Raw genomic sequence first — 19720 nt, 5'->3', positions numbered from 1 at the left:
GACCTGAGCTCAGATACTCCAGGTCCTGGCTGACAGACCCAGGGTGGGACCAGCATGAGGACAGGCGCAGAGGGCAGGGGAGCAGTGTCTGCGGATGGTATGTGTCCTGAGCCTGCCTGTGCCGAGGCTTAGAGGAAATGAGTTCAAACTCCAGGACTGAGCAGAGCAGTGGCCACCCCTGCTGTCCCAAACCCCGGGCCCTGGTCCCTCATCCCCCTCTGGGCTCACCTAGCAAGCACAGCGGCCACAGAAGTTTTAAAGTAAAGGATCTGTATTGACACAGAGGTCTGCAGCGAAAAAGTTAAACTTGGAGTTGACAGTGCTGTGAGCTTATCCAGGCACCCGTCTACCCACAGGCAGCAGGCCAGGACACCGGGCGGCCACACAGCACCCGTGAGGACACCGGGCCTGTGCAGGTGGCAGGAAGCTGGGCCCATAGAGAGGGCAATGGGCAAGAGGCTCTGATCAGTGTTTCAGGGCTCCCAAGGAGGGGAGGGAGTCCCCAGCAGCACAGAGCAAAAGCCAAGGCTGACTCCCAGGATGACAGGGAGCAGCCTTCCCAAGGCCACAGTGAGAAGCCAGGATGAGCAGTGTGGCACGGGCCACAGCCGGGCACCCTACATGGGTCTGCTAGCCGCTGCTGGCCTCCAAGGCGCCGCGCTGCCAGGGGCTGCCGCTTGCAGCTAGAGCAGTATGTGGTACTTGAGAGCCCTGGGGACCCGGTTGATGACCAGCCTCCCATCATAGCTCAGCGAAGCGAAGAGCCAGGGGTCGGCCGAGGACCAGTCCACAGCGTAGACGCTGTCTTCGTGCTCCTCGTAGGTGGCGATGACGTTGTCCTGCATGGGCTCCTTGCTCCTGCAACCCGGCACACAGACAGGAGCGTGTAAGAGGAGGAGCGTGGTGGGGAAGACCCTGTCAGCAAAGCAAAGCAGAGGACCCGGCTAGGGGGCCAGGCACCGAGGGGACGAGGCCCCTTTGCCCGGTCGCACAGCCCTCTGGGCTTCTCGCCTCCCATCCAAGAGCGTCACTGCCTTCAGCACCCCTGACACAGGGCACTCACAAAGCAGGAGCAGGAGTTTCTCCCAACACACAGGGCCCGAGCCAGGGATGTGGGCCTGTGCCAGTAGGGAACCTCGGCCTGTGTGCCCGAGACTGGCAACCAAGGCTACCCATCTGCAGGTCCCCAGCCCTTGGTGCACAGCAGAGAACCGCACATGGGTGCTTGTGCAGCTTCTTCCCCCAGGGCTGGCCACGACGCACCCACTTCACCCTCTCTACCGTCTCTGGAGCTGCTGCTATCTCCAGGAGGCCTGGTTCCTAGCAGGGGGACCTGCTACTGGTCAGCTGAGGCTTTGTGACAAACACCAAGCCAGGCCTCTGGTGTAGCCCTGCTTTCCCAGAGGCCCCTGGAGCCCAGCCTTGCTCCCTCTGTAATGAGGGCTACACAGAGTAGCCCTGGGTCACCATGGAGACCCCACCAGGCTGTGGCTCCCTGAGCAGGAAGCCCCACTCCTCTAAGTGTGTGCACATGGCAGTGGGGCGGACACTGCAGGTCCCCGTGTGTGACCTACAAGGGGGTCTGGAGGACATGCTCCCACAGACTCAGATGTGCCTCTGTCTTAGAGTTCAACCTGTCCCCCCTCTTTGGGCTTCACTGCAAAGCTGCCTCCTCTCAGACTCCAGAAGCAAACGGCTGCCAACACAAGTATGAATCCCCGGGGGAGCACAGGGTGGCTCCCGCGAGTGCCCAGCCTGAGGCTCCACCCCTCCTCCTGCAGACAACAGCAGCCCGTGCTCCACTCTGGACGGGAGCCCCGACGAGGCCTGGCCAGCCCTAAGGCGGGGACTGAGGACCCCGTGTGTTGCAGGGCGAGCTCCGCCCTGGGAAGTCTGCCTACCACAGAAGCAATAAGGCCTAGAAGCACGAGGCAGGATGTGCCAGGCCCAGGATGCAGCACGACTGGGCGCCAGCTCCACTGCGTGTCAGCTGCGGGCTCCAAGGGCCAGTGCCTCTGAGCGCACGCTCCCAAGTCCAGGATGGCAAAGGTGCCCATCACAACACGTCCCTCCCAGGAAGCACCCCGGGGTGGATGAAGGTCAGCTGTCAGTTGTCATCATCCCCAAGCCGAGGCTGGAACTGGTGGCCATCTGTGAGCCCTCACAGAGGTATACGGCAAGGGAAGGAAAGACGCATGCAAAGGGCGCCCCTGGCTGTGAGCCACACCAGCCAGAGGGAACAGGTCACAGGAACCGCACACCCAGGCAGGTCCCCCAAAGAACCCACCCGGACCTGCAGTGTGGACAGGCCCACCCACAGTGAGAGGTGATGGGGGGAGCAGTATTGTGGTGCGGCAAATGGAGCCATGATCTGCAGTGCTGCCATCCCATAGGGCACTGGCTTTACTCCTAGCTGCTCCGTTTCCCTGCTGGAAGGCCTAGAAAAGCAGCCAAAGATGGCCTGGGCCTTAGGTCCCTGCACCTCCATGGGAGAACTCGGAGAAGCTCCTGGGTTTGAACCCAGCCCAAATCATGGCAGTCATTCGGGGAGTGAACCAGCAGATGAAGTATTCTCTCTCTCTGTAACTGCCTTTCAAATAAATAAATATTAGAGAAAGCTCTGTGAGAAGATGGCTCCCAGCCTGCAGGGGGCACTCTGTCCCCGTGCGTCCTTACTTCTCTTCCGGGTGGTGCTCTTCCTGGTCACTGATGTCATCATCGTCCACCAGGTGGCCGAAGGGCTCAGAGGAGATGGACACCATGTTGGACAGGATGACTCTGCTGTCGCTGCTGCCGCTGAGAACCAGCTGGTCATGAGAGTGGTTGTAGCGCACGTTCCAAACCCTGTGGAAGAACGGACAGCAGGGGTGACCCTCCTGCGGGTGGCATCTACCAAGGGACCCTCCCTGCCTGTGCCGCAGCTGCCAGGAAGTTCTGCAGCAGAGCTGGGTTTGCCCAGTCGCAGCAGGTGGAGATGAGCCTGACCCTGCAAAGGGAACGGGGGCCTCCGGAACTGTCCACAGCAGCAGAAGCATCAGCAACAACTTAACTTACAGCAGCGGCCACCACGCAGGGTCCAGGGCCCGGGCCACGGAGACTGAGCACACCCGGCCTGTGACTTACAGCAGCGGCCACCACGCAGGGTCTAGGGCCCGGGCTGCGGAGACTGAGCACACCCGGCCTATGACTTACAGCAGCGGCCACCACGCAGGGTCCAGGGCCCGGGCCACGGAGACTGAGCACACCCGGCCTGTGACTTACAGCAGCGGCCACCACGCAGGGTCCAGGGCCCGGGCCGCGGAGGCTGAGCACACCCGGCCTGTGGAGGTGTGCACTAAGTCAAGTATCCATGAAGTTTGCCAGATGGAATGTGGTCATCCGGGGCTTCTTAATCCTTCGGCTGCAGGACGGTCATTGTGAAGGCCTCCTGCCCACCAGAGCCCAGGGCCGCAGGAAGCCCAGGAGCACCCCTCCTTGGTACTCCCACCAGCCTGGGCCCCTCAGCCTACCAGTGGGAGTGCTCCTCCAGGGTCTTCACAGGCTCCATCACATTCCGTGTGTCCCAGAACTTCACCTTGCAGTCATCCCCACAGCTCGCTAAGTAGTACTGCTTATTGGGGTTGAAGTCAAGGTCACGCACCAGCTGTCCGTGGGCATTCTCGATGCAGTACACCTGACTGGGGGAGGGACAACAAGCCACATGCAGACGGCCCAGGGCACCCAAGGCACCCAGGGAGCTACTGCGCCCGAGGCTGCTCAGAGCCCACGGCACCAGGCACTGCAACCCAGCCTAACAGGGAGCAGCTCAGGGCTGGCAGGGCTTAGTGGAGGCACCTCATGTGCTCGTGCCATGGCAGCGGTTTGCAGCTGCCAGCAGGACAGTGGCAGCCCTGGAGACCGCCTTTGGGACAGACAGCTGGCATGTGTTAGGACACAGAGAGGAAAGAAAAGGACAAGACAGACGATGGGGGTGGCAGAAGCTGTACTGCTGGTCAGGTGGGAGGGAGGAGAGAGTGTAAGAGGAAGGAAGGAAGCGAGAGCGTAAGAGGGAGAGAGGGAGGGAGGGGGAGAGAGAAAGGGGGAGGGAAAGGGAGATGAGGGGGGGAGAGAGAGAGATAAGAAAGAAAATCTGGAAGAGCCGTGAAGACAGATGAAGGCCGAGCTGCTTGTCTGTCATGCCGGGGTTAGCTGGCTTGCTCACGCCCCCAGGGACAGCACTCGGACAGCCCTGTGCAGCCAGCTCACGGGGAAGGTCACAACCCTGCACGGGGAAGTGCTCTCACACACAAGCACACACCCAAGCAACGCGCACGTATGTCTGTGTACACATGTAAAATGACACGCTTGCCTTCTAACGGAAGCTCAGAGCTCCAGAGCTCCTGCTCCTCATGTGGTCTGAAGTCAGGTGCTGCTCACGCGGCTCCCTCCGAGGCTGGGAGTCCCCAGGAGGGGACAGTCCCCCCAGCCGGGCACTGTCCTCCCACCCCCTCACAGTGGGACCACAATCCCCCCTGGGTCACGGAATGCCCTTGTCTGTCACTGCTTCAGCAGGGACAGCGTGCCCTGCACTGCTCTCAGCTCTCAGGAAGGTCAGCTCCATCCCCGCCCTCCTCCCTCCGGGTCGATCTTCCAGCCTCAGGCCCTTTCTGTCATGAACAGGTGTCCACACCCGGCATCCCTGCCATTCCCCAGTGTTCTTTTCCTGAAGGAAGAGGCCCTAACCCAAAGCCATTCAAATGACCCAGGCACATGTTTGCAATCAAAGAACGGACGACCCATTGCTTCTCGGCCTTTTGGCTAAGATCAAGTGTAGGAGCGGATGATCCCTGGAGTGCAACGCGGACGGCCACACACAGCCTCATCCGAGAGGCAGCGCTCCCCTGTGCCACAGCTCCTCGCACATGGGGAGCCCTGTCCTGTGTCACCCACTGCGGGTATTAGCCCGTCTGCAGGCAGAGCAGGGGAGGGCAGGACATGTGTCCACTTACTACCCATTATCTTAGCTTCCCAACCTTGGACACCGAAATTCCTCACCCGCTTCAAGGAACAAGGAGAGCAAAGGCAGCAGGGCGGGCTGCATCTCAGGCCGCGGCTCCTGCCGGCACACAGCACCCCTGCGTGCAGGCACGCTGCTGCGGAGGAGGGGTGGCACAGATCAGCCCCCGGCTTCTCACGGGGGCCTCGGATTAAAGCCGTGCCCCCACCCTGGAAGAGACTGAGCTGCTACGTGACAGCCGCCTTTTCCGCTCAATGATAAATGAGGGTGTGCCGAGGGGATAAACTGTATCTTAAAAAAGCTATGCGGGCTCCCGTCACCATGGTAACCGACGTGCCCGCCATCACTCCTTTGCCTATCAAAACCACTAGTGGAACAGAAAAATCGCTCTTATTTGTTCCATTAGAACTGCTGGCTGCTGTGTGTAATTACTCAGATGACAAAATACCATAGCCTGACAGGTGCGCCTCTCCAAGGCACAGACATGCTCAGACGACCCTGCGAGGGCCTTCCCGGGGCCTGTGGAGAGCCAGGGCATCCGTGCTGCTGGGGAATGGGCAGAGCCCTCATCTGAGCTCTCCTTGCAGATGGTCACTTACGCAGGGACAGTGACACGCAGCCTGGCTTCCCCAGCAGCCATGTGCTAGCTCAGCATTAGACAGACAGAACCAAGGCCATGTGCCTTCACACACACCTGCTGGTGCGTGTTCATGGGTGTCCAGTGACAAAGGACAGGCAGGGAGACGAGTGTGGGTGGGGGAGGATCACTGACCTCATGCTCCGTGTGTCCCACCCGCGGAGGGAGGTGTCGTTGGCCGTGGCCACCTGGGTGCAGTTGTGGTGCGGGCTCCACCGTCCCGCTGTAAACTTCAGCTGCCCCTTGCCTTCCAGGGAGGCAGAGCTTGCCAGCTGGGAGAGCCATGTGGGTGCAAGGGGAGAAAGAGGGCGTCAGTGAGCACTTCAGAGCAGTCAGGTGCAGGTCCCAGACTCGAGGAGCCCACGGAGGAGGTGCTGAGAGGGAGATGGGCTCTGTCTTTGTCCTCTTCCAATTAAAGGCAAGAGTGCTTGAGGTTTATTTGGGAATAGCTATGAGACTGAGCACAGCACAAACCGAAAGCATATGAAGCTCTCTGCTGGGAGGGTCTGCGAGCCCCATCTGGTTGGAGAGAAGCAGCCTCAGCTCAGCAGGAACTCAGGGACTTGAACACTGCTCTCCAGCCAACTCCCCTGCCCCGTCACCCAAGGCAGGCGTCCGGGAGCCACTGGGCACTGCCTGTGGGGCTGCAGCCTCTAGCAGAGGAACTCGCCCGTAACTTATGTGCCAATGAGGGGCTCCTGCCGAAGGCTTCACGCGTTTTCCACCTCCACTTCATCATTTGCTCATGCAGAGGCTTCTAAAAAAGCAGGGCGTCAGCTCTGCCTCCACAGACCCCTGCTGCACGGAAGCCACGGTCCCCAAGTCACCCTGGGAACCTCCGAGGGGCCTATGGCTGGCCGCCAGGTGAGGCAGGGCACAGCAGAGGGCAGGGATGAGCAGGGTGCTGCAAGCCAAGCCAGTGGGTGTGGAAGGCTCTCGGCCGTCCTGCCAGGGCCGGAAGCCAGCACGTGTTTGCCCTGGGAGGGAAGGATTTTGTCATCTGATTAGGTGCATGACGAGGGATTGAAGAGCATACACAGGCAACCCTGGCACGAAGCTGAAGACAATGGCGCCCCCACTGGGGCTGGGCAAAGACGGTGGGCCAGGAAGGACCACTTCACTTTCACTTCAAAGCCTGGGCGGCCCAGAGGCCTGTGGGCAGGATGGGGACCCAGGATGGCGAGGAGTACTGCCTGCCGAGGGCCTCGGGGTCCTACAGAGCCCTGCACAATGACCTGGCTGCCCAGGTCCTGCCAAGTCCTCCAGGCTCTGAGCAGCTGCCTCCTCCCTCAGAGACGGCTCAGACCAACACTGGAAACTTTTGCTTTCCTGGGACACTGGCCCAGTTAGGCCCCAGCAGCTGTGGCTTAGGGAACCGTGGTCTAGCTACAGAACCCCAAGTTCTTTTTAAGATTTATGTTTATTACAAAGTCAGATATACAGAGAGGAGGAAAGACAGAGAGGAAGATCTTCTGTCCGATGATTCACTCCCCAAGTGAGCCGCAATGGGCCGGTGTGCGCCGATCCGAAGCCAGGAGCCAGGAACCTCCTCCAGGTCTCCCACGCGGGTGCAGTGTCCCAACGCATTGGGCCGTCTTCTACTGCTTTCCCAGGCCACAAGCAGGGAGCTGGATGGGAAGTGGAGCTGCCGGGATTAGAACTGGCGCCCATATGGGATCCCGGGGCTTTCAAGGCGAGGACTTAAGCCGCTAGGCCACGCTGCCGGGCCCCAGAACCCCAAGTTCTTGGGACGGCAGGGGCAGTTGCTGCTGGTCCATTCTCAGAGCCGTGGTTCTGCACTTGGCCCAGAAAGCCTCCCCGGCCCACTGAGGAGATTGCCTAGACACAAGTCCCGCAGTGAGCAGCCGCTGTCCTCATAGTCGTATACCAAGTGTAACGTGTCCAACAGTGACATCATGATCTCTGCTCAATGCCACAGATGCCCAGGGCTCCCTACTGCACAGGGAGCCAAGGCAGGCAGCCCAGGAGGACCCACCAGAACACAGGGAAGGGCTGAGCACCCAGGGGTTCCGACAGGGACATACTTGTGCTGGAGAGGAGCCAGGCAGCGTCAGGGGGTGTGGAGTGAATGGAGACTCAGGTGGTATGGCTGAGGCCCAAACCAGACAGGCAGGCTCGTGTGAGGACATGCTCAGGCTACAAAGGCCTGGGCACGTGGCCGAGGAGGCAGTGAGAGCCTCACGGGCATGGGGGCTTCAGCGCTCACGGCAGGCAGCCGGCTGGCCGCCACGTGCAGCAGAACACCAGGGGGCGGGGAGTCAGGGTTAGGCAGACGAGAAGCAGCACTGGTGGGCCAAGGCTGAAGGGACTCCCCACTATCAGCAGCTCCCCAAAAGGGCAACGTGAGCCTGGACACCAGGGTGTGCTGGGATCAGCAAGCTGGGGATGAGGGCTGCTGTCACAGGGACTTATAGCTCCCTCACACCTGCTCCCCCCAGCCCACCCTACTCACAGCCAGGAGCAGACAGCCGGACAGTCCACTGCCTGGCACCCAAAGAGAGGCAGAGACCCAGGGAGCATGCATGCACCCTGACCACGCTGCCCACAGAGAGGTGAGTCCCCTTGTCAGCAGGACAGATTTCAGAGGTCCCCCTTCCCACGAGAATTCAGGGTGGGCAAGGCTGTGGTGACGCCTCTGCATGTGCCGCTGGGGCTCCCTGTGGCAGCGCCAGACCCGGGCAAGGCTCAGAGCTCATGGGCACAGTAAGGGCACGCAGCTCCTCCAGGAGAACCAGACGCCACAAACAGGCAGAAACAGGCTCTGCCTCATGAGAAACAGGGCTGAGCTGCCTGCAGGTGGCAGCCATCAGGGAGCCGTTCCGTTCCACTTCCTGCCTAGCTTCCTACCAGCAAAGCGCTCGGGCCCTGCCAGCGTGGGGACACCCAGCCGGCCCCAGGCGCCAGGCTGTGGCCTGGTCAGCCCCAGATGCAGTGGCCATTTGTGAAGTGAACCACAGCACAGAAGCTCACTCCTGTCCTCCGCCTCACCCTCTAATAACGTCTTTTAATTAAACAAATACATAAAAGTATCTTAAGAGTCTCAAGTACATGTTATCAAGGGTATCAGGGAGCTGAACTTTCACCTTAATTTTACAACTTACAGTTAAGTTCAATGTTTTAACTTTCTTTAGAAAGCCAAATAAAACATTTAAAATATTTATAGATTTGACATTTTTAGCTTTCTGAAGAGCTAAGTTCATTAATCATTATGTATTGATGACAAGAAATGCACCTTAAAAATAAGATCAGTAAGCAGGATAGATTAAAGGCTAAATATTCTCTAATCACTATTATGTTCTAGTTAATGTTCTATTACACACTGATTTTATCAGTTCTTCCAGAAAGATGAAAATGAGGTCGCATCTTTACATAGTACTGTAAATTCCAACACGCAAGCAAAAGCCCCAACCTCCTGGCACACACGGTACTGTAAATTCAACGGAGACAAAGAAAGCCCATTTCGCTGGCCCATTCCCCAAATGTCCCCAACGGCTGGCACCAGGTCTGCCAAAGCCAGGAGCCACGACTGCCAGCCGGGAATCCGAGGTGGAGGCAGGGACACTGGTCCTGGAGCCCTCACCCGGGTTCCCAGGTGGAGGCAGGGACACTGGTCCTGGAGCCCTCACCTGGGCAGAGCTGAGCAGGAGTGGACCCAACTCTGATGTAGCACATGGGATCTAAGCCACAAACCCAAATGCTCACCCTGAGGGCAGCTTCTGTGGGATCCTGCACCTAACTTTGCCACCCCAGATCCTAGGGCCTCCACACATTCTGGGCAAGCGGGCATGCAGGCCGGTGCCACCTGTCGCCAACGTCCACAGAGTTGACCCCTTCTGACCCACCAGAGCTACTGGTAAACAGTAGAAGCAGACCACACAGCCAGGATAGGGGCACAGTCTCAGACATTTGGGGAAGGGGCAAGCACCTGGCACCTTCGGTGTGAGGGGACGCCTCACTAAACCCAGACTCTGTGTTGCTGATGTAAAACCCAGGAGGCGAATGTGGCCATGCAGCAGGAAACCTGATGGTTGCCCGTGAAATGGCAACAGCAAAGGAACACGAACATGAGGCACCGAGCAGAGGCCAGGGGAGCCCTTGCAAGTGGGGGCACACCGGGAGTCACCCCACAGCTTGGGCACAGACCAGGTGCCCCTCTAATCAGCAGTCAGGAAAGGCTGAGCCCAGAGAGGGCAGGTGGCTGGCTGCGGGCCACCCAGCCGGTGAGAGGCTGAGCCGGGATCCAGCTCCCAGTCTGCGTCAGTCACACCACTGTGTGCCCTCCCAGATAAAGGAGAATGCCACACCCCAGGCGCAGGGGAGCCTGCAAGGTGAATTTTGATAAAAACCTGAAAGAGATTTTTGCATCCATTTCTGAGGGGCTGCTCGGGGCAGACAGCATGGCGCACGCTGCATGGTTAATCAATCACGATTTTCGGTTTCCTGGTGGCACAGAGACAGAACTCAGCAAGCACTCCACGGGGTGCGTGGCACATGCTAGTCTGCTTCTCAGCATTAAAGAGAAATATTCAGCGCATCCTGGTCCAAGCGGGATGATTAAAGGCATCCCACAAGCCCTTGCAGGCCAGATGTTAGCAGGGCAGGATGAGAACAAAGGCAGCTCCTCCCGACAAGCAAACACAGCCGCTCACGTGGGCATCTCTCCACGAGCCAGCCACAGACAAAAGCCTGCGCTGCCTGCCACCAGGAGCCACAGAGCCACACGGGCGGGTGGAACGGAGGAGACCACGGGGGAGCAGACGCCCCCATGAGGATGATGACGAGACCAGAGGGAGGGCTGCCCTGAAGGGTAGCCAGGCGAGGAAACAGCAGGACCGTGACACGTGGAGCACAAGGCAGCAGCCCCGCTGGGGGTCTCCCGGCCTGAGCCTGTGCACACTGGTTGACGCACAGCCACAGCTGCCACCCCGAGACTCTGCCTCCCTGAGCTGGGCTCGCTGCCCTGTCCATGGCACATGTCACATGTCCTTACAGAGGTGCAGAGTAGCCTGCTTTCCCGGCCCCGAGGTGGGAAGGACCTTGCAGTGACACGGTGGAGCAGGAAGATGCTGAGTGTGGCTGGAGGCTGACGGCACGGGCGAGCAGCACAACCAGCACACTCTGGAATACTTTATGTCCTGCACAGTTGTTTTCTTCCGGATCAGGACTCCCTCGTGGCTTGAGCCAGTCCTTGAGTTTGCCAGCAAACCCCTCTTGACCGCCATGGCTGCGATACCCGTTGCAGACCCCAGGGGCAGCCTCTCTGCCTGCACAGCCTGCAATTCCCAGCTCCGGGGGAGGACAGGGGGAAGGAGAAAGAGGCAGATCTTCCATCTGCTAGTTCACTCCTCAAATGCCCACAGGAGCTGGGGATGGGGCCAGCGGAAGCCAGCAGGCTGGAATGCCATGAGAAATTACCCATTTGGTATGCCTGGCAGGGACCCAAGTGCTCGAGCCATCGTCCTTTCACCCGTGGCCATAAGGTAGCAGGACGCTGGCCCAGAAGCGGAGGAGCGGGCACTTGCACTGAGCACTTGGCAGGAGCGTGAGCACCCCACCTGGCCTCGAACCACTGCAGCCAACACCCTGCTCTCCTAGCTCCAGCTCTGCTCCTGAGTCACCTGCTCCCTCCTGGGGCACCAGGAGACGCCCCGCAGGGCTGAGGGTGACCTGAGATACAGGGGCACTTCCAGGGAGCGGATGGCAGCACTCTGCACCGCCCTCACTGTGACTGAATGCATAGGCCTGGAGTCACCGGGGGAGTTCTGAGCTGCCCCGGGCCTGAGCGCAGCGACGCCATGCTGTATGCTGGGGTTCACAGTGCTCAACATGTGCACAGGCCAACAGAGTGGGAGTGGAGGGCTGGAGCTCCTGCAAGTCCTTGAGGCCCACTGACCCTTGGGGACCTCATGGAGATGTGCTCTCAGGTCAGGACAGAGGCCACAGCTTGTGCTCAGAGGACAAGAACAGGTCACAGCAGGTGCTGGGGAAAAGACAGAGGTGGGCACCCAGGGTCCCGCAGACCAGGTCCCAAGGTCCCAGGTCACGGGCAAGCAGGACACACAGACCAGTGGGAACATGTTATAAGAGAGACACAGGTGGCCAGCTTGAGGGCTGTCAGCGGCCTCCTCTGCACTTGTGCCGTGAGGGAATCTGACGCAGCCTCATTTTCAGTTCATTTCACCACCAAAGATTCCACTTGCAGGAAGAAGAAAGGGCTTTGCTCCATTTCTGAAAAAATCATATGTAAGACTCAAAGCAGACCTGACCTCAAGGCTGCACGTTCCAAACTACAAGGCCTTGAGCCAGACCTGAGGATCACAACCCGCCCCGGGCCCAGCTCCTCCCTACACAGCTCTGGACACAGGCCTGGGTGCTCGCTTTCCCTGGGCCACTGGCCTGCCTGTCCCAGCAGAACCAAGGCACCGCCGAGCCACCACAGCCCTTGACCAATGACAAAGCATGACAGTCATCACTGTGCGTCTGCAGTCGGGGCTCTGCACAGGACCCCACCGGTGGTAGGGCTGAGTCAGGGCTGCATATGGTCAACAGCTCTGTCCTCTGAAACGCTTAGTTCTCCAGGTGTACCACCTGCCCTCTGCCACCAGACAGAACCCTGCCCGCAATGTGGGCAACACTCAGGTGCTAGGCACAGCCACCTCGCCAGGGATTTCTCCTGTATTTTTCCTTTCAAAAGCTAACTGGAAGACTAAAATAACATAACAAAAATAATTGTGTGCTGAGCCCAGCACTTAAGTGACTAAAGGCCTTTCCCTGCATGCACTGGGATCCCATATGGGTGCCAGTTTGTGTCCTGGCCACCCCACTTGCCATCCAGCTCCCTGCCTGTGGCCTGGGAAAGCAGTCGAGGATGACCCGAAGCCTTGGGACCCTGCACCCACATGGGAGACCCACGAAAGAGCTGGTTCCTGGCTTCAGATCATATCAGCTCCGGCCATTGTGGCCACCTGGGGAGCAAATCAGTCATCGGACAGAAGATCTTCCTCTCTGTCTCTCCTGCTCTCTGTATACCTGACTTTCCAATAAAACTAAATAAGTCCTTTAAAAATCATAATTATTACGTGAAATGTTTAGAAAACCAAAAGCTATGTGTCAATGCCATAGTAAGATGTGAGGACACAGCGGCAAATGAGGAAGCTACTCAACTCTACACCTTCTTAAAGATCACAGCTTCTTTGTAAAAACCAAGGATCCTAAAGCCTCAGCCCACAACCGTGGCCTGAAATCGCAGCTCTCAAAGGGTCATCTGTTTTAATGAGATAGGAATAGCTCCAAAATGTGTGGGACACACTCAGTTTCTATGTGGTTCTCATGTGATCCAAACAAGCAGCTTTGAGAGCTCTCTCATCCAAAGCCCACATTTCACCCTGCTGGGACAGAAGGTCCCTGACAACCTGAGGTGCCCAGCTGGTGGATGAGTCATCTGAGAACTTCACAGTGCTGCAGAGGTTGGCCTAGGGGACAAAGCCAGGCCACACCACAGTCCCTGGAAGGGCCTTTCCAACCCAGCCTCCTCTGCCCAAGTCACAAGGTCTGAAGTTGGGAGAAACTGGGCCTTGGCGAGCCTCCCCCACCTGCTCCTCTGCAGGCCTCCCGCAGCGTTCCAGCTCCGAGAGCCGTGACCCAGCCCAGTCTCCACACCAAAGCCCTGCTGAGCGAGGGGCCTGCCCTGCTGAGGGCGGCACGGGGCAGCAGCAGCTCACACGCACTGGATGGCCAGGTGTTCTCCCTAGCTGGCATCAGGAGCAGCAGGACAGGAAGAGAAGATGGTCTAGAGTGCCGTGGATGCCCTGCGCCTGGTTCTTCAAGGACGACGCAGCATCAGGAGCCTCTTCATTCCCCCCAGAAAGCCCAGACACACCAGTCACCCAGTCCCTGGGCACTGGGATTACAGCTTCCATCAAGGCTCCCCAGGTCTCAGTTGGCACACAGCTTGGAGTCACAGGGCTGGCCTCCCTGCCAGTCCCAGTCCAGTCAGAGAAGCCTGTGTGCTGCCAGCACACTGCCCATCCCTCAGACTGCCCATGTGAGAGCTGTCAGGAACACTGTGCTCCACCCGTGAGGAGTGCCCAGCACTCAGCCCCTGCTCGGCCGCCGCCCACATCCACAGGACCCCGCGGAAGCTCTCACCTCAGGCCTCCCCCGGGCTCAGCTAATGATTGTAAATGGCAAGGAAGCTCCACTTTAATTGCAAAAGCTAATGATGCATTGAGCCTAAGATTGGATTCCCCACAGAAGGCAATATCCTCAGACAATAAAACAACAAAACTTGGAGGCTGGGTGTGAGCACGGCAGAGCCCGGTGGGAAGGTTCCCGGATCGAACAGCGCAGCGTAGGGTCATGGCGTGGAGCTGACAGAGCTGCTGACAGCAGATAAAAAACGGGAGAGAAGCTGAATTGATCTTACGGAAAATAGCCTACGCATTAATCACCCTTCCACCAAATCCTTTTGAGATGACTTGGGGTCTGAGCTGTGTTCGCTGTCTGACTACAGAGCAGGCCAAGGAGTGCCGTGGGTCCGGGTGCCCAGGGCTGCGGGGGGCCGCCCACACTTGGCCCCGCCCGGGGTTTGTAGAGCAGCCTGGTCTCCTTAGCAGATCTCACTGTGCGTTCCCAGCTCCCCCCACAGCACCTGGCCCGTGACCGGCTCCCACAGCACCTGGCCCGTGACCAACTCCCACGGCACCTGGCCCGTGACCAACTCCCACAGCACCTCGCCCGTGACCAACTCCCACGGCACCTCAGCCCATGACCGGCTCCCACGGCACCTGGCCCGTGACCGGCTCCCACGGCACCTGGCCTGCGAATGACTCATTCCCACTGTATAACCCCTTGAGGGGAGAGGGGCCTGTGGGAATGCAGTGCCAACCTCAGCTGCTATGTTGCCTTCACACTTCCTGTTCCATCTTCAAAGCTGTGTGAACCGTGCCACGTACTCCCGTGATAGGAACATGGGTCATAATTTAAAATTTTGTGGTAAAAAGAATGATCCCTCTGCACATGTGCTTGGAAACCAGCTCCCTGTAAGTTTCCTAGTGAAGCCTGCTCTTTGGGACCATTCAGATTTTAAAACTCCAACAAGACACCTATATTTACACAGTCTGACTCGGGGCTCCACACAAATCATGACAAACCCTCCCTTCTGCTCCCTCAGCCCCGAGGTGAAGGAAGGCCAGGGCGGCCGCGGCGCCGGAGGACACGGAGCCTGCTGCTGGACCCTGCTCCCGCTGTGCACAACCTGGCATTTCAAATTTCCTGAATTTTCTCTTTTCTAAAGTTGTTACTTTGATAGAAACAAATGCAGTGAAATTGCAAATGTATGTGGAACCACATTTTAAGAAAGAAAAATTTAAGGAATCAAAAAAAAAGGAAAAATACATGCCAATATTTACTCTATGAAAGATAAAGTATTCAAAATGATGAATATTTGAAAGCAAAATTGGTTCCAAAGTAGGTGCTAAAATTATTTTCATCATATGCAAATATACTAGAAGAGTTAGCCAACACTGTGAAAATTAGTGTTTTATAACCACTCCCACTTTAAAAGTCTGAATTCAACCAAATGTGTTTTTCAAACCCATTCACTAAACAGGCATGTGCTTCAAACAGAGGCCCATTCTTTTAAAGATCCACTTCCTCCTTCGGACAACGGAGGCGGAGGCGGAGGCCGAGGGGGTTCAGTGTCACCCCCCCGCAGCTCTCAGCTTCCTCCAGTTCATCCACCAGTCCCCTGGGAACCAGTGTCGGCATTCCCTGTGAGTGAAGGATGATGTGAACAACGAGGAGCACGCGTCCTCACGGGTACTCACCACAGCCCGGCCGGAGCTCTGCTGCAAGTCCCACAGCAGGACGTGGTTGTCGGCCAAGGAGATGACCTTCTTCCCATCTCCCATGGGCTCCCAGGTCACACTGAGGGCAGAGAAGGGCGAACGTCAACGTGGACACACACCTCGAGCACGATGGACCACACACACAGCTCCGCAAGCCCTTGTCCCCACCACGGCCCTGGGCACTACTCAGCAACACGTGTCACGCTGACCCGCCCCACTGTGGACTGGATTGTGTCTCCTGTCCGTGTGTTACAGCTCGAGACCCACAGTGATGGCAGATGGGCCCTCAGGGAACTGACCAGGGTCAGGCAAAGTCACAAGAGTAGGGCCCTCACAGTGGGGCTGGGAGGAAGACAAAGACACCTCGAAGCCTGCCCTGTGAGTGTGTGGCACTGGCTGGCCCCCATGTTGGCCTTCCTGCCCTGTGAGTGTGTGGCACTGGCTGGCCCCCATGTTGGCCTTCCTGCCCTGTGAGTGTGTGGCACTGGCTGGCCCCCATGTTGGCCTTCCTGCCCTGTGAGTGTGTGGCACTGGCTGGCCCCCATGTTGGCCTTCCTGCCTCTGGAACAATGAAAGGGCTGAATCTGTGATCCAACTGCCCCCTTGTTACATGTTTCTCCCAACACTGACTAGAGCACTCACCCACACGTGAGCCACCTGTGCCCGAGGGGTGGGTGCGTGGGGCCCACAGGGTACCAGGGAATGGACAGCGTCTGGGAGAATATCCATGTCTTTGCTGGCCTCCTCCTTCGAGCTCAAGGCCAACTACAAAGGAGATGTGATGGAAGCACCAAACACAGAGCTGAGACCCAGGGCCCATGCTGCGTGTGGCAGCAGTCACTTTGTCCTGTTACAGCCCAAGGGAGCCACTTGCCCAGTGTCTGCTCCCGAAGCCAGCCTGCAACCGTACAGACCTGAGGGGCACAGGCCCTCACTCCCGGCACCTAGGCCAAAGCCTTATGGAAAACAAGGGTTTCAAGCTGGTGGAAACAGAGACCTTTGTCTTGGCTGAGGAAACACCTGAAATGCTCCACTGACTGGCATGTGAGTGACGGGAGCCGAGTGAGGGGGCATCCTTGGCACATGCCCCACACCCGCATTTCCAGACCCCAGAGGCAGCCATCATTGCCTTGAGTCACACATCTGAGGTAACTCCCGCTTGGACTCACAGCCCTGTGAGCCAGGTACACTTCACCATGACAGCCGGCGCTGTGTCTGAGCTAACGATGAGAGCACGAACAGTGAGGGCACAGGGTGCCAGCAAGCCTGCCTCCTCTCAGAGATGAAGGTCATCAAGTCTCATCCTGAGAATACCGCCAGGTCCAGGAATGTGTCAGTCACCCACAGGCTGCAAACACACACTCTTCACAAAGTTTGTGGGAGATGAATATTCTGAAAATACTATGCATGGATTTCAAGACGAGGTTAAGTTCCACTGAGTTCCGCTTCCTCCAACTCTTTCTCAAGTGTGACAGCACAGAGCCCAGGTGTGTGGACGGCTGAGCTAGCCAGGCGAGCCCTGTGCGCCTTGCTGCTCCTACGCTGCCCTCGGCCAGGTTCCACAGATAAGGCTGCACACTCCGCACACGAGGAAGAGAGGACAGGCCTACTCACAGCCCCTGGCTGGGTGCAGAGGAACAACCTCACCTATAGCAACAGACGTCGGCTGAGACACACCACTCACAGATCAGTGTGTCTCACAAAAGCACATCTAAAAAATGGAGAATGCCTGTCTCCTGCCAGCATGGGCACGAGGACAGCGACAGTCAAGGCCCAAGAGCACCAGCGAGATGCACCGTGACACCTGGAGAGCCTTACCCAGCCAGGCTGACAGCAGACTGGAGCAAAGCAAACAGCCTGAGAACCGTCCTCCAGCCTCAGCTCCCTGCTCAACACTGAACAGGCTGCAGCGTCCCCAGCTAGTTAGTTTCTGGAGCAGATACACAATTTACCAAAACTCTGTCTTCTCCCAAATGATGAGTGATATTTGGGCACTGTGGTACATAATGAACACATGCAGATGAATTCTAAGCAGTGGTGACAAAATCCAGGAAAGAGGGAGATGCCTTCTAAAAAATAAAAAGATTGGGGCAGGTGTGACGGCTCAACTGGCTAGCCCTCTGCCTGCAAGTGCTGGGCTGCCCCCAGGCGCCAGTTTTTGGCTGTCTTGGCTACTACACTTCCAGTTCAGCTTGCGAGCTGGGAAAGCAGAGGAGAACAGCCAGTCCTTTGGAGAGAACTGGAAGAATCCCCTGGCGTTGGATTGGCTCAGATCCAGCTGTTGCGACCATTTGGGAAGTAAATCAACAGATGTAAGATCTTTCTCCCTGCGTCTCTCCTTTTCTCTATAGATCTGCCATTCCAAAATAAATCTGAAAACTAGATCATTCATTATAAAGCTTATTCACTATAAATTTAGTTCCTGACTGGTACATCAGAATTCCAGCGTCAGAATGAGACAGTTTTAGCAGCCTCAGGACAGCTGTAGCCCGCTCAGTGGCGGCCCCACACACTGTCATGCTTCAGGTGGTGGTGCTACAGGTCACTGGGACCCTCTCACGTGTCCCAGTCCTAACATACTAGTTCACTTACTTCTGATTCTACGTAACTAAACTAGATCATGACTGGAGAGTGGTGGTTTTAAACAGAAATACGAACAGTTTACGAAGGTATCAAAGCTGATGGCTCTGAAGAAGATTCAAAAGACCCAGTAACCTGAGACAACACAGGCTGAGCAAGCTGCCAAAGCCCGGGCAGAGCTGCGCTGCAGTCGGCAAGCAAGCCACAGCTCTGGCCAGGAATCTCCGCGCTTTAGCCCCGTAGCAAACTCTCCCCGAAAAAGGGCAGATAGCAAAGCAGATGCCAGGAAGGTTTCCAGCTTGTCTTCAGCTTCAGCAAATCTTATGATTACAACACATAAACAAAACCTCACACTGTTCAGCGGCATCCTCTGCAACTGCAATTTGTTAATTCATAATTAAAAACAATAATTTGAAAAGTAACCTCTGAGAGTTGAGATAGCCAAGTTTTAAAGACACTATTTCAATACAAACTGAGTTAATCTCATGTGACGCTAGGCAAACAGCCCTGCTTGGTATTCTGCTGCCAGTTAAGATCCAACATGGCGTCTCAGTGAGACAGGTGTCAGTACTAATACTAAAAGGAATCTCACAGCAGCTACTCAGAAAGCCGGCATCAGGAAAGGGCTCCAAACAGCACACACCCAGCGGGGCACCGATCATGGGACAGGCCCCCAGAACACCCACCTTAAATCCCAGAGATGGGACAAAGTAGCATTGGGTTTGGGCACCACTCAGCTGACAGACCCTCCACTTGCACTCCTAGACGGAGGGGGGGACCTTGCTCCCCAATAGCACCCTCCCCCACTCACCAAATTCACACTCAAGACAAATGTCAGGTGCACACACAACACGGCCCGGTCCTTCCTTGTGCATTTCTGGTAATTCAGGTGCACAGGGACATGGCAGCCCAGAAAGCTCTGGGCTTGCCAAGACATTCACCTGGTTGTGCCAGGGAGTGGAGGACCAACACCCTGTTTCCCTGAAAACTTGGGTTCCAAGCACCCCCTCCTCACACAAACATCTTTGCCTGGCGAGACTCACCTACATGCACAGAAATGAACACCATGGCTGCAGCTGCAGAGACCACAACTGAACCACACACCATCCCTGTCCACACGGAGCAGCACACGGTGCTCACAGGAGACCACAACTGAACCACACACCATCCCTGTCCACACGGAGCAGCACACGGTGCTCACAGGACAACTTTTCTACAAACAGAATTGGAACAGGTCCCACACATGACACAGCCCGAGATGCCAGCATTCCTACGAGCATTAGTTCAACTCCCTCCTGCTCTGCTTCCAATCCAGCTGAGGTCCTGGGAAGGCAGAGAAGGCAGCCGAGGACTTGGGTCCCAGGTAATTACATAGGAGACTGGATGTAGTTCCCAGCTTTGGCTCTCTTCTGGGGACCTAATCAGCAGATGGAAGATCTCTCCCCCCCTTCATTTCTGTCACTCTGCTTCTCAAATAAATAAATCCATCTGCCGATTCACTCCCCAAGCGGCCATTGTGGCTGGAGCAGAATCAATCCGAAGCCAGGAGCCTCCTCCCGGTCTCCCACATGTGTGCAGGGTCCCAAGGCTTTGGGCCGTCCTCGAATGCTTTCCCAGGCCACAAGCAGGGAGCTGGAT

At 57.2% G+C, this 19720-nt stretch overlaps 1 protein-coding gene across 1 annotated transcript in view; it reads right to left on the bottom strand.

Annotated features, from left to right (window-relative positions):
- Positions 1-626: 626 nt before the first annotated feature.
- EIPR1 (EARP complex and GARP complex interacting protein 1) overlaps positions 627-19720 on the bottom strand; it is a 92167-nt gene continuing 73073 nt past the window's right edge. The window contains exons 5-9 of the mRNA XM_004582578.2: positions 15482-15581; positions 5769-5905; positions 3510-3677; positions 2677-2844; positions 627-858 (exon numbers count right to left, since the gene is read on the bottom strand). Of these exons, the coding sequence (XP_004582635.2) occupies positions 684-858; positions 2677-2844; positions 3510-3677; positions 5769-5905; positions 15482-15581 (748 nt within the window). The 3' untranslated portion in view covers positions 627-683. The remainder of the gene's footprint in view (positions 859-2676; positions 2845-3509; positions 3678-5768; positions 5906-15481; positions 15582-19720) is intronic.

Source organism: Ochotona princeps, chromosome 8, assembly GCF_030435755.1.
Source record: "Ochotona princeps isolate mOchPri1 chromosome 8, mOchPri1.hap1, whole genome shotgun sequence".
Taxonomy (NCBI): Eukaryota; Metazoa; Chordata; class Mammalia; order Lagomorpha; family Ochotonidae; genus Ochotona; species Ochotona princeps.
The sequence above is the reverse complement of the archived record's forward strand: the minus strand, read 5'-3'. Positions and strand labels throughout refer to the sequence as shown.